Source organism: Chiroxiphia lanceolata, chromosome 3, assembly GCF_009829145.1.
Source record: "Chiroxiphia lanceolata isolate bChiLan1 chromosome 3, bChiLan1.pri, whole genome shotgun sequence".
Classification (NCBI taxonomy): Eukaryota; Metazoa; Chordata; class Aves; order Passeriformes; family Pipridae; genus Chiroxiphia; species Chiroxiphia lanceolata.
The window spans coordinates 36,340,191-36,354,291 of NC_045639.1; the positions used below are offsets into that span (position 1 = coordinate 36,340,191).

The following is a 14,101-nucleotide window of genomic DNA, read 5'->3' on the forward strand; positions in this document are numbered from 1 at the left end:
AAATTAATCCTATTTCTAACAATGGATTGATACGTGGATAAATTGAATATATTAACTTTGCCTAAATCATTAAGTATTGGGTTTTGCAAGTATATGTATCCTTTTACTCTTTCCATGTTCACTCCTGTTCTACACCTCATTCCTCATTATTGTTTTCCTTTTTTCTGTAATTTCTCCTTTTTTCACAATAACAGTATTTGCATGTTCACTGTGAGCTTTGCTCTATTCCTTTCCTTTGGGTTCATCCATAGCTCCCATAACAATTGTATTGTAGCACCCATTATGTTTTGTATCTCTACTGTCACACCCATACTATTTCTGTCCACACAACACTGGGGGACTTGAGTCACAAAGAAAGAAAAACATCTTCCAGAGTGATCCAGGCAGAGCGGTGTACGGAACTCCAGACATTGAAATGATCCTTAGATTAGCTCTCACCATCTCTAGGCTTATCATTTAATCTTAAACTTGTAAGTAGGCCTAAAGATATGATATTAAGTATAACACTGAGTATAAGGCAATATAGGAGACAGTAATGATAATTTATAGAGATAACATAATTATATGAATGATGATTTTACAGATATGAATAATTTCATGGCAGCATACACTAGTTTAACTACAATAAGGCTAATAGGAAGATCAGATGACTGAGAGGCACAAGTAGTGAAAAAGAGAGACAAATCACCATTTACAATGGGCAACAATACTGGGGAAATAGCTTAGTTACAAACCAGCTAACAGACACAATTTTTACTTTATCTAGGTTAAGATGAAATGGTATTACCATAGTCAATCATAATGGTATCTTATATAAACTAAGATGTATTTGTGATTATCATAATATATGAAGGGTTCTACAAGAAGACAGTGTTCTTCTAGTACTAAACCTATGCCAAGATTTCACTTACAGGCACTGTTTCTTGCTATTTGATTTCCAGTTCAGTGTTCTTTAAGGTTAACCATTACTCTTGAATATACTCTTTATTTTTGCAGTATTTGTACTTTAATATCTTTATAATCGACATTTGCATACAGGTTACAGTATTATATCTCAAGAATCATCTGCCTTGTGGCTGCATTGCATTGTACCTTCTTATGTATTACTCATCTCAAATTTTCAGTAATGTTCAAAATGGGTAAAAAACCAAAGTCCAATCTCTTTGGAAGGCGGAGGCAGGCCTTAAACTCTCCTGATTCTCCTGAAATTCTTTTTCATCAGTCAAAACCAATTTTCGTCCATTTTCTATAAATGCTCCTCCACCTTAGCACAGTGTCACAGTGATCCTTTGGGGTAATAGAGTCAAAGACTCCTCATTTTAACCCATCAGCATTGCTACTTCATCAGCCTAAAGGTTTGCTTCAGGGCAACCTGAGAGATTGCCTGTCTGATTGAAACACTTCCATGACACTTCCAACATCTGGGAAAAGAACTTGGGTTTCCCACTCAGCAAGGCAGAAGGGCCAAATTTGTGCAAGTTTAAGACTGCAAAAAATACAAAAGATCTAAGCATTTACCTTTGCAAGCAGTTCACGTAGTTCTGCCTCACTTGGGAAGCAACCCAGTGACCTGACAATGCAACCAATATCTCTGAAAGAAAGAAAGAACATCTTTGTCTATAAGTCTGCAATACAAGAGTGTCTGTGGAGAATCCAGTTAAGAGTTTGCCTGTAGGAGGAATATGCATGTACAAGCCCAAAAGTATGCACAAGCATATGCATGTGGACTTTCAAGATGATGTTTCAGTAACCAATGTCTATTTTTACAGACATTAAATACTCTGGAGCTCTTTGAAAGAGTGCAATTGTTCTTGTGACTTTCCCCAAAAATTCTTTACCACTGTGTTGCAATGTACTGTGTGAAAGTTAATTTTCAATTACTGTTCTCTAATTGTTAAGCTTTATTTCAGTAAAGTCTACATCTATATAGTTAACAAATCACTTGGAAACATACTGGAAACAAATCACTTGGAAACAAACAAAATACATGTGTACATTAAATGCTATAAAGATACAAATTCTAACTGCATTAAAAAACAATTACAAAAAGTCAGGAAGGAGACAGCCCTGCTATGTCCCTACTGTGCTCTGAAACAGTCAAACAGAACAACAAGGTGGCTTATCCCCACTCTGTTTATGTTGCAAATATATTCATAGCTTGCATCTACTGCTGAACCTGGTGCAGCTGTTCTGAGGCTCTAAAAAAATTCTGAACAAACTGGCAATGCCTCAAAATAATTTAAGATAAAAAACATCACAGATTAGAAACAAAAGTACTGTAAAGCTGTAAAAAAGCTTTAGTGAGATTCACAGTACGATTAAAAACAGAATAACAGAAGCATCACTATTGCTTGTGATTTACATTCCAATTCAACAACACAAATTTAAGTACATTTGAATATCTATTCACAGTGCTGGTGGTTCCCATAATCCAAACCTCTGTGGTTTCTTCATCTTGACCAGTAGTGAATCCTAATCCTAATCCATTTGGTGGAAAAATCAGATTGCCTAATAAAAATGGTAGATACAAGGAGCAGTGACCTTTGTAAAATCTTATAACAGTAAGGCCCTGAATGTAGCACACCAAGCACATGCAAAATTGTAAGTCTTTGACCTCCTCAGACAGGTCCCAAGGAGTTCCCATTCTGATTGAAAACATGTGAGAAGCACTACAATAGACAAAAGAGAGGAAAAGGCTGGACAAAACTAGTTACAAAACAAAACCCAATCCCACACATCCAGTTATGAAATGAAGCCATCTACTTAAATGACTCAGTGAAACTCTGCCTCTGTGGATGCAAATGGCCATTGGTGTCAGGGAGGTCAGTCATTTAGGCATAATCCTTGTCCATCCATCCTATTTCTAGTATGTATATACTGCATCTGTTGTTCTCACTCCTGCACTCCCTCACCTTTTCCACCTAAAAGATATTTCTAAGTATTCCCTGCCTCCCCTGGAGGAACACCCAACACAAATCCTGCCTCATTCCTGTCCCACACTATTTCTACTCTCACAGATGCCAGAGATGGTAAAGCTGCCATCACCCTCCTGCCTCACCTCACTCACAGCCAGCAAAACTGTGATGTGACTAAGGTAAGCCAGGCCCTAGAAGAGCCTGCAAAATCTGGCGTTCCTGGTGCTGTATCTGGCAGTCCGCATGCGTGCCAACATGAGGATGTTGTCTGAAGTGACTGTGGTGAAAAAAGTCAGGTTCCATTTGGTAATAACACAGAGTTTAAAGAACCCTGATAGGAAAGTGTATTTTGCTCCCAGCCACTTCCTCTCACTTAGTTCAGAAGCTGTGATTCCTGTTTAGTTTCTAGAATAGAAAAACAACACCTAAAATCAAATTCATGATCATACACGTTTTGTAACACAGAGACAATAAAATTTTGGTCATTGTTTTTGCCCTACATATAACACTTTCAATGGCAAGATTTGCAAAATCACAAAAGTCCTTGACCAACAGTATGTTGTAAGCAGCATGAAACAATAGTATCTTCCTCATTCTTAATTTCTTACTAATTTGAATTTGCATTAGGAGTCATGCAATGCCAATGTTAGCCTGTCAAGCCAGTGTAATTTTCCATGTTCTTCATGGGTATCTGATATTTCAGGCAATAATATTCATACGTCTACAACAGTGGTTAAGAATTGTGCTGTGCTGCCACCTTCTGATACAAGATAATCGGTTATTAATAATCCCATTATTGTGATACAGCCCTGCAATATGAACCTAGGAATAATTAGACAATAAACTGTTGTTTATTGTCTGTAACTGTACTATGATAAAAATTAATGTGAAATTGTGCATTTACTATGTTAAATAGACTTTTGGACGTCTCCTGTCCGAACGAACACATTTTTTAAAAGCCTATTTGTATCATTTCATTGTTGTAACATTTTATCAAGCTGTATATCCATGATATAATAGAGTGAGGAATGTAGAAAATTTTACAACTATTTAGCAAAGACTGCAGATATAAATGGGCAAACAAATAAGCAGTGAGTATGTCATGATGCAGTGAGGGCTAGGGGCTCCCCAGGGCTGGGGATGGTAGTGGTGGAGGTTCTGCATGGGGGCCAGGCAGCCAGGGCCCATCCAGGAGCAGGGCATCTGGGGGGCACTGGGGCAATTCCACTTCTGGGATCAGGCACCTCCCTGGGCATGGGCCAAGAGATGTAAGATCATTCTTCCCTAAAGAGCCCTATGGAAAAGGGAACAGCAATTATACTGAGTGTGGAGACATATCCTGAAATTCCCCCTATCTTGTATAGCAGAAAAATCATTACTTCTATGAAGTACTGGCAATTTCTTAAATTTAGAGGCACTAGTAAGCATGCATTCCTAAAACCATCACATAAATATTTTGCATCTCTCTCAGCTCTGCTCTAGAATGTAGAAAAGATGTTTGAAACATTTAAAGATATTTTCCAATTTGGCTTCATGAAGAATGTTTAATGACAACAATTTCACCAGTTCTCACACTCCTTTGTAGTGTTTATGCTCAATAATTGGTTTATAATTAAAAGCTCTGGTGATATTCTTTTAAATGTAGTAATTGGAAATATGAAAAATTACTCCAGTAAGCTTTTATGACAACAGCTTATAACAACCTGCTCTGTGAGACATAAACATGTAATTTATGTATTTTATAATAAATGCCATAGTTATGTCTAGGAATGCTTATATTAAAATGAAGTTTAAGTAGCATTGCCAAATATTCAAACTTTAAAAAATACCAGAATTAAGATTATTGTTTAAATTTGACATCCTTTAGCTCTGCATCTTGTAGCCAGTTATGCTTTGGTCAGTCTAACAGTCCATGTTTTTATCTTCCACTGAACTTCTACCCCCTTGCTCAGACATATATTTTGTATGTTTTTCCATAATGGTGCATGCTAAAGGTATGGTGCATGCTAAAGGTATAGTGCATGCAGTTCTCCTTCCAGACTCCCACCTGTGCACTCTACTTCCCCAGTTCTGGTCATTCCATTTCAAAAAGGAGAAAGCTGAACACGAAGAAGCACAAAAAAAGAATGGCCAGAGCTATGGAATAGCATCTCCTAAGAGATTAAACACATCCAGACTCTTCAGCCTTAAATTACTGTGATGGAGGACAAATGTGACAGGTATGAAATCATTAACGAGAAAATTAATAAAGAACAAATGTTTGCTATTTATCACAGGATAGAAAAAAATAAACCAGAGGTCACTCAAATCATAATGTACCAGATGTACAAAATCAACAAGAAATACTGAATATTTATTTAATTCCTTACATTCCTCCCCTAGGAAACTACTGGTAGCTCAACTGAAGGTACTGGGCTAAATAGACTTTTGGTGCAATCAAGTATGATCATCTTTATGTTAATTTTTATATTACTGTTGTTGTTATCATTATTATTATTATTCATAAATAAATTATAGGCAAGTTTCTCCCAAGTCTCCTAAAACCACCTCCCTGCCAAAGCAACATCCACCTCCCACATTGCCCCAGAGGAAGGATGCATTTCTATTGAAGACACCTACTGAGTGCAGGTAACTGTGACACACACACTGGCAGGGACACCCCTTGATGTGCTGAAATACCCTAAAAGCAAGGAGTTTCATAAGGATCCAGGTCCTGTAGTGCCAATGAGCTATCAGAGCAGGGATTTATTTACTAGCACTAATTGTGGCCTCAGACCTCTTGTCTAGCTGCAGCTTCCTCTTGCCCTATTGCACCACCAGTCCCAGCATTCCTCTCTCAAGCCAATTTCAACCAGTGAACAATACAAAATGTCTATTAAACCAGCAAAGACAAACTTATCCAATCAAGGCCAAAAGGACTAATTACATTAGTCCTACAAAAGGGCCAATTACATTTTCTGGAAAAGCAGATGCTGGTTTAGGGAGGCAGGACCTGTGGCCCCGTGGAGAAGAGGAACCCACGCTGGAGCAGGTTTGTTGACAGGACTTGTGACTCTGTGGGGGACCCACACTGGAGCAGCCTGTTCCCAAAGGACTGCAATCCATGGAAAGGGACCCATGCTCGAGCAGTTCATGAAGAATTGCAGTTCGTTGGAAGGACTCACATTGAAGAAGTTCATGGAGGACTGTCTCCTGTGGGAGGGACCCCACTGCTGAAGCAGGTGAAGAGTGTGAGGGGTCCTCTCCCTGAGAAGGAAGGATTGGCAGCTACAACATGTGATGAACTGACCCCCATTCCCTGTCTCCCTGCACCACTGCGGAGGGGAGGGAGAAAATCAGGAATAAAGTTAAGCCTAGGAAGTAAAGAGGTGGGTGGAAAGCTGCTTTTAAGATTTGGGTTTACTACTCTGATTTGATTGGTAATAAATTAAACTGATTTCCCCAAGTCGAGTCTCTTTTTCCTGTGACAGTAATTGGTGAGTGATCCCTGCCCTTATCTTGACCCACAAGCCATTTGTTATATTTTCTGTCCCGTGTCCCACTGAGGAGAGGAGTGACGGAGTGGCTTTGGTGGGCACCTGGTGTCCAGCCAAGGTCAACCCACCATAGACATACTTGTCCAAACAGGGCCAAAAGGACTATTTCAATGACATTTTCTGGTAAAGCAGATGCCAGCTTAGGGAGTTATTTATCTCTGTATTTGATCCTGTAATATTTCTTTGTGAATATATTTACAAACCTGGCATCCACAGTTTTATTGCTTTCCCGGTCAAACACCTCAAAAGCTTCTCTAATCCTTTTCTCAATTTCAGGTACTATGCCATCTGCAAAGAGAAACATAAGAAAAAGAAAGGTTCACTGTGCTGTTGCAACTGATTTATTTCCAATTTGAGACTTGCAACAGTAGAAGCACCAAAACTGATAAAGGGGCAGACAGGAAAGGTACTCTGAAAAAGCAGAAGTTATTCTGAAAAAAAAACCACTGTAAATGCAGAATCTCTCATTTTGTATTAGTAATATGGCCTTGCTATGGCTCTGCAGGCATATCAAGTCTGGTGAAAATGGTGTGCCTGAACTGCATGATCAGAAGGCTGCCTAGGTGTGGACCCTGCCCAGAGTGTGCCACAGCTCCCTCTGGACCACAAGCCTGAGCCCTTCCTGGATGCCATGGTGTCAGTGGAAGGAGAAAGGCAAACATGGGCCCAGGCTTGCTCTGAGACAGGGCTGAGTCACTTCATCCAGGTTCCTGCATCCAGGGAAACATAAGTGCTCTTATGTCCACTGAGTTAGTCATAATGCATGAAAAGCTGAGAACCAGGGATAAAGAGATGGCTAAGATATGTGCACAGTGAATACAGCTCATGGTAAATAATTTATTGTACCAGTTTGGAAAAGAAGACAATCTCAGCAAAGGGGAAGGAGTAATTTGCTGCATTTCCTTTTCATATCTCAATCTCAAGGAGCAGGGGAAGAAGAACCACCAGTTATCACAGATATATCTTGTATAAGCCAGAAATTGCATTCTTGGGGCAAGCTAAGTACCAGGAAATAAATTCTGAAGAAATAATGTAAAGAGAGGAAAGGGTCTATCTCAAAAGAAAAACTCCTTGGTAAGAAACCCGGGGTGTATAAAGAGTGAACTGGTTAGCCATTTATGAATATTTGACTCCAAGTGAGAGAATATGGGAAGCAAAGTCATGTGGAGCTGAACTTTTGGTTCCTGTGGCTAAATACACCCCCAAACTCCAACTGGCAAACCAGCTCATGAGGCAGCACTTTTTGAGTTAGCCCCCCAGCCTCCACAGCAATGCCACAAGGAAAATCTGTGTGACAGCCAGAATTAGACTGGTATGAGGGACACTTGTTTTCTCGTTTTCATACTTCTCTTCTGTATTTTCAACATAATAAGTAAAACACAGCTCTCCTCTAGTAGACAATTTATTTTCTTCTTTAGCTGATGTGGTGTTAAGTTCTGATGAGCAGCTCTGACCAACATTAAGCCACTGGACCTTTTTTTCTACAGGCATAAAAAATTCATACCTAGTTTTCTACAATCCCAATAGTAGGGAATCCCTGGGGCTGTAGTGTGCAATCAATTTTTTCATTTGATTTCTTGCCCTCATGACAGAAATATCTTTCTGCTGGCAAAGGGTGTCAGAACTGACCATAGCTGAATGATACACTGGCTTTGTGATCTTCCTCTCTTTATCTTGACCCATGAGCTTTTTCATCATATTTTCTTCCTCTGTGCTGTTGAGGAAAGCAGAGAGAGGCAGAGAGAGGCAGCTTGCCAAGGTCATCCCACCACAGGCTGCAAACAGTTCAGTACAGCACTGGATTGAACCAGCTACAAGGAACCTCTTCTTCATGTAGAAGAGAGGTGCATCCCCTTCTAAAGCTACAGCTGCCTGCTGCTTTCCATCTGTGTTTGGCACTGAACTCCCCAAAGAATACGTAAAGAGAAGAGAGGCATGAATATATCCTGTATTTGTCCCTTGGACTTTATTCCCCTGATGGAAGCATAGGCAGGTACTTGTACAATGGATTGGAGACTGGAGCTCACTGAGGAAGAGCCCTGTCCAGTCCCTGCTGCAGGACAAACTGTGTTCTTTTCACAGCTTGACAGTAATGCCTATGTTTTCTGTGCCTAAGTGCCAGTAAGAATGCAAACCGAATTCTTTAAAAAAACCCCACAGTTCAATCCAAGTGGACCTAATTCCTTGTAGAGAAGTCCCTAAAGACTCTCGAACTACTAAATTTTAAGGGTTTTTTCTAGTGACTTCAAAGAGTCTCGGATCTAGCCTTCAGTGTAGACTTGGAGTTTAGTTCTTGAGACCAGGCCCTTCAACTGTATACTATGATTTGAAACAGAGAAATGCTGGAGGAAAATTTATAGCTGTATATTCCAGTCTTGATGTGTAAGCCTTCTGTAGAAATAAAAATTAGGCAAGGGAAGTCAGGGAAAGATTTTAAGTACTGAAACTATGTAAGCATCCAGCCTTTTCAAGCTTTTATTCATGAAAACAGGGTACATTAATCTTACCTGTTTCAAGAGGCCTGACAAACAAAGGTCCTGAAATGAAATGAACTTGATGATTTAATCTAGGTACCAGATAATCTATATTTCTTCCAAGAACTCAGAGAAAGTTGTTGATTCAAGAGCCATATCCATGGAAGAAAACATAGTATACTGTATTCCTCTCAAAAACTCTTGGTGAGATGAGTAAACACCTAATAAGCTACTGCCTAAATCTCTCATCTTCCCTCTAGGAATGAAAGGCAAATATGTTCAGCTTAGTTCAGGATGGCAAAGCTAGTTATCTGAAGACTTCTATGATTCACTCTAAACCTCCCTTTGGGAGGGAAAAGAAGATGGATTCCAGTTTTCGGATAAGAAAAGGGTAATGTTTTAAAATTATACCTTCAAGAAGGGCACAAGAAATAAGATATGCAGTTAACTCAGCAGATGCTCTAATGTACTGAAATTTTTCTATACAAGGAGACTCTGCACCATGGGTAGATCAATGAAAGTTACATGTTGCCCTGTGAAACAATGTTTTATCTATTTTTCAGGACAGAAATACCTACACCATGATTGATTAAAATACTTCACTCACCTATTCTACTAACAAGAAAAACAATATCAAAGATAAAATTATTGGACTACTTCTAATTGTTTAAATAAATAAATATTGAAACATACCATGCTACAAAGTATTCTAATACCTACAAATACCTTCCTCAAATGAGTCCTGTAGAGATGATATATTATTTCCAATTCTATGCTGCTGAAATGCTTCAGATCTTTGTCATTGTTGCCTCATTCTAACATATCTTCCTACCACATATGCAAAAAGAAGACAAAATGTCTTAAAATCTATTCCTCAGACGCATTAACTGAAAGTGTATTCACTATCAGTTTTCTTTCCTGTATTATCCTTTGCTATTTTCCCACTTTGTTTAGTGTGAACTAGATAAAGCTCTAGACACTGTCAGTTAAGTAAGACTGACAGGGATCTGGGACTCCCAAATCAATTCTTGTTCTTTCAGATTGAATTGCTCCTCTTCAGCTTGTGCACACTATTTCCCAGCACTCTGAGGCCCACTTGCAGCCAGCCCTTAAGCAGCACACCTACCTCGGTTGTGACATTTCTTCCTCAAAGACTACACTTAAGTCTTTGTAGGGAACAGAAGCCATTAACTGGATGTGGCTCTGCCAGACTCTTGAGTAATGAGGATTTTAAAAGGGGATTTCTAGTTGATGCAATTTGCTAGATTCTACCACTCATTTAACTGTTATGATCTTGCTGTCTTTCCTTTTCTGGGCCAGTTGCTCTGATGGTTCAAAAAGCTAACCTTTCCTTTCACTGAAGAGAAATTATGTGCAGAAAAAAAAGACTTATCTTAAGAACAGGTAGCCCAACATTAAACAACCACTTAACATGCTGGGGAGCAGCATCTGTCTGCTGCTCACAGGAAAACATTTAGTCCCTGTGCCACCTGATGAACCTATTAACCATTTACTGGAACTCTCTCGTGCTATGTAAAGAGTAAAATTAAGGGTTGATTTGTAGAAGCACCAGTGGACTTGATTTTATTACTTAGTGTTACTGCTCACACACCTGACACATTTAGTCTTTATAAACATTAATCTAAGCATATTTTAATAAATATAGTCAATTTTATATTTAAATTCCTCTGTGTATGTGGACACCTCACTAATTACTCCATCCTCTCTTCATAGTACTATATTATGGTTACAAGAAGGTGTGAGGAAACCCCTGAGGTCTCTGCTGACAGGAACCCTTTCTCACATGGGGCTGACTTCTGGAACCAGTCAGTCTGAAAGGATAAGGGACACAACCAGGTAACTCCAATTCAGTGGCAGGTAGTTTAGAGTCATTTGCATGTTGTTGTTCCAGTTTTACTTAAAGTGCTGTTAGCAACAGCTCATTTGTAGATCTCCCATCCACTAACTGGGGCTTATCAGCACAAAGTACAGAATCATATCAGTGGCTATATACTACAGTACCACTTCTTCTCTTTTCTACTAACCATTATTTCAACAAAAAAAAGTGGCCAGTGACCTTGGTCCTGTCAGTTGAACTGGGAGTGAAATACAAAGACTGCCATGATGTAAAAGGAACATTTTTAAGAAGACAATGGACACAAAAGGGGATGTTTCTATGCAGTCAGCCATACAAAAAAATCAGAGTCTTAAAGCCTCCTGCAATCTGCACTCAACTTCAGTAAACCTTCTCTTTCTGCTCATGGATCCAAGTTACTCTTTTTAACCACCCTCCTCACACTGCTCTAACATTCTTCCATAAGGCCCCTATGACCACTCCTTTTAGGATAAAAGAGATGAACTAAAAACTAAAAGAGATTTGGTTTTGATGTTTGAAGAAGAAAAAAAAAAACAGTAAAGACTTCACAATTCAAACTCTGAGGTTATTAATCAGCTGTTACGAGATCTAACCAGAATTTTAAGCAAGTTCTAACTGGACTATTACCTAGGTCAAGATATTAAAGAGCTGTCACAATACTCAGCACCACCTGTAAAGGTGAAATCTCAAATACTTTCAAATAAGCTCATCAGTTTTATCAAGGTGTTGTGTTTCCAGAACAAAAAGGGAAAGCCAATGTTGTGTCATAACGAATTCTTGGTGATGGTATCAGCGTAAGGTGTTCCCATGCCACTGTTCTCTTTCCTAGATCCAAAGCAAAGTATACAACTCCCTAAATTTTTCTGCCACAAACACTTGCATTGCCTTCATGTTAAATGTGGGGAGCTTGACTGACTTAAAAATAATTCAGAAAGTTTGCTGCACCTCAAAGAAGAAAACCTTACAGCATTTAACTAATTCTATTTTAAGGAAATTACTGAGGCAAAGGAACATGGAGAAAACCATTCTGAGGCCATTTGAATCTTATTGGCAAGACCTTTCTGCTCTGTAGAGGAAAAGGCATGCATTAGATTTTTTTCTAGTGAACTTTTTAGTTCCAGAGGAAGCTTAACGTACAGTCAGTATAATGTGCTGAACCAGCAACTGTATGTCCTACTCTAAAAATTTTGAGGTAAGACAAATATTTTTCCCTCGTTACTCTGTACCTCCTATAGCATGTATTATATTAATGTATTGGGTATCAGAAAAGAAATTAACAATATGATTAAGCTGTAAGCTTGCAGAATATGCAATGTTGTTTCTCTGCGTCTTGTGACACATAATGAAATAATTTAAGATATGTGATCGTTGAAGACTCTGCATTCTAGAAAGACAAATCAAGAATATTTTGAAGAAAAACAAGACGTTTATAAAGCAGCTCGAGTCATCCAAAGAAGGGATAAACCTATTCCTGAACTGCAACACAAAGAAAACAAATTGATGCAAAGTATTGATGGCACCAATGGGAAATGTGTCACCTGAGTTTAGCCACTCAGATTGCATGAAGAGATAAAACATGTAGCTTCATGAAATTTGGTAAACGTCACTTCCCAAGAAATGACCAGTCTTCACTGACAGTAGTACCTACTCCAGTTTGGGGATGCAAGCTATGGCCTGCAGACTCAGGAGAGGGATAATGCTTTCTCTCCTAGATAAGAAGCATCCCATGTTAATATAATAATACTCAGGCAATCTGAATTTTAGTCTGTTGGTGTAGAAGAATAAAAAAGCTTAACTGGTTTATGTAGAGGTCACTTGCATGCATTTTCAAAGAGACAAAAATGAAATCTCAAGAACAGCAAAAGCTTTTTTGTTCATGTTTTTCAGAATTGTTGAGAACTGGCCATGTCATTGTTCCCTATTGCTTATGTTTGTCACACCATACACCATGGATGGACCTGGGAGTTTGGATTGACAGGAAGCTGAACATGAGCCAGCGGTGTGCCCAGGTGGCCAAGAAGGCCAATGGCATCCTGGCCTGTATCAGGAACAGTGTGGCCAACAGGTCCAGGGCAGTGATTCTTCCCCTGTACTCAGCGCTGGTGAGGCCACACCTGGAGTACTGTGTCCAGTTCTGGGCCCCTCAGTTCGGGAAAGATATTGAGGTGCTGGAGTAGGTCCAGAGAAGAGCAACAAGGCTGGTGAAGGGACTCCAGCACAAGTCCTGTGAGGAGAGGCTGAGGGAGCTGGGGCTGTTCAGCCTGGAGTAGAGGAGGCTCAGGGGAGACCTCATCACTCTCTACAGCTACCTGAAAGGAGGTTGTAGCCAGGTGGGGGTTGGTCTCTTCTCCCAGGTAACCAGCAGTAGAAGAGGGCACGGTCTTAAGCTGTACCAGAGGAAATTTAGGTTGGATATTAGGAAGAAATTTTTTATGGAGAGAGTAATCAAACATTGGAATGGGCTGCCCAGGAAAGTGGTGGATTCACCGTCCCTGGAGGTTTTTAAGATGAGACTGGATGTGGCACTTAGTGCCATGGTCTAGTAACCACGGTGGTGTTGGATCAAGGGTTGGACTTGATGATCTCGGAGGTCTTTTCCAACCCAGCTGATTCTATGATTCTATGATTCTATGATTCTATGACTCTATGTAGTATCTAGATAAGCAAGCAAACCCCATCATCACTGTGAATCAACAAAACTAAAACCCTACACTCATCATCATCACGTATGCGAGCAACCTTGGACTAAAAGCATAACCTCACCCTACTGTCATACCTCTTTTCCTAATGGCAGTACATGTGAGAGCTGAAAAGTTATCTGGGTGTTTCCATCACAGTAACTGCCTCGTGGGAAACTAATAGAGAATAAAAATAAAGGGACTATATCTAAAAATAGATACATAGAATGGAGCTTTCAGAGTGGAGCAATCAGAACAATCTTTGCACAGCCCCGTGGCACCTAATGTGAATAACCATGAGAACAAAATCACCAGCAGCAAATAGAGTTTAGAAAAATCAGGTAATTAATTTGATGTCTGATATAAAACACAGACTGTCAGTTTCATGATGGCTGTGGAAAAGTCAACTGCAAAAGCTACTTCAAATTCTGACACAAAAATATTAAATACAATTTTTCCTTTTTATCTTCTTTACAAAAGACAGTTGTAACATGGGCAAAACATATAATAAAGTGACATAAAAAATTAAGCACTATCTTGATTCCAGCTTTGGTTGTGAAAATGATACTATTTTATAGAATTTTGAGAGCATTAAAAAGTAAAAAGAATTCAGAACAACCAC

At 39.3% G+C, this 14,101-nt stretch overlaps 1 protein-coding gene across 1 annotated transcript in view; it reads right to left on the reverse strand.

Annotated features, from left to right (window-relative positions):
- The window catches only part of EFCAB2 (EF-hand calcium binding domain 2), a 30,540-nt gene that overhangs the window by 4,758 nt on the left and 11,681 nt on the right, over positions 1-14,101 (reverse strand). The window contains exons 2-3 of the mRNA XM_032684204.1: positions 6,655-6,739; positions 1,519-1,591 (exon numbers count right to left, since the gene is read on the reverse strand). Of these exons, the coding sequence (XP_032540095.1) occupies positions 1,519-1,591; positions 6,655-6,739 (158 nt within the window). The remainder of the gene's footprint in view (positions 1-1,518; positions 1,592-6,654; positions 6,740-14,101) is intronic.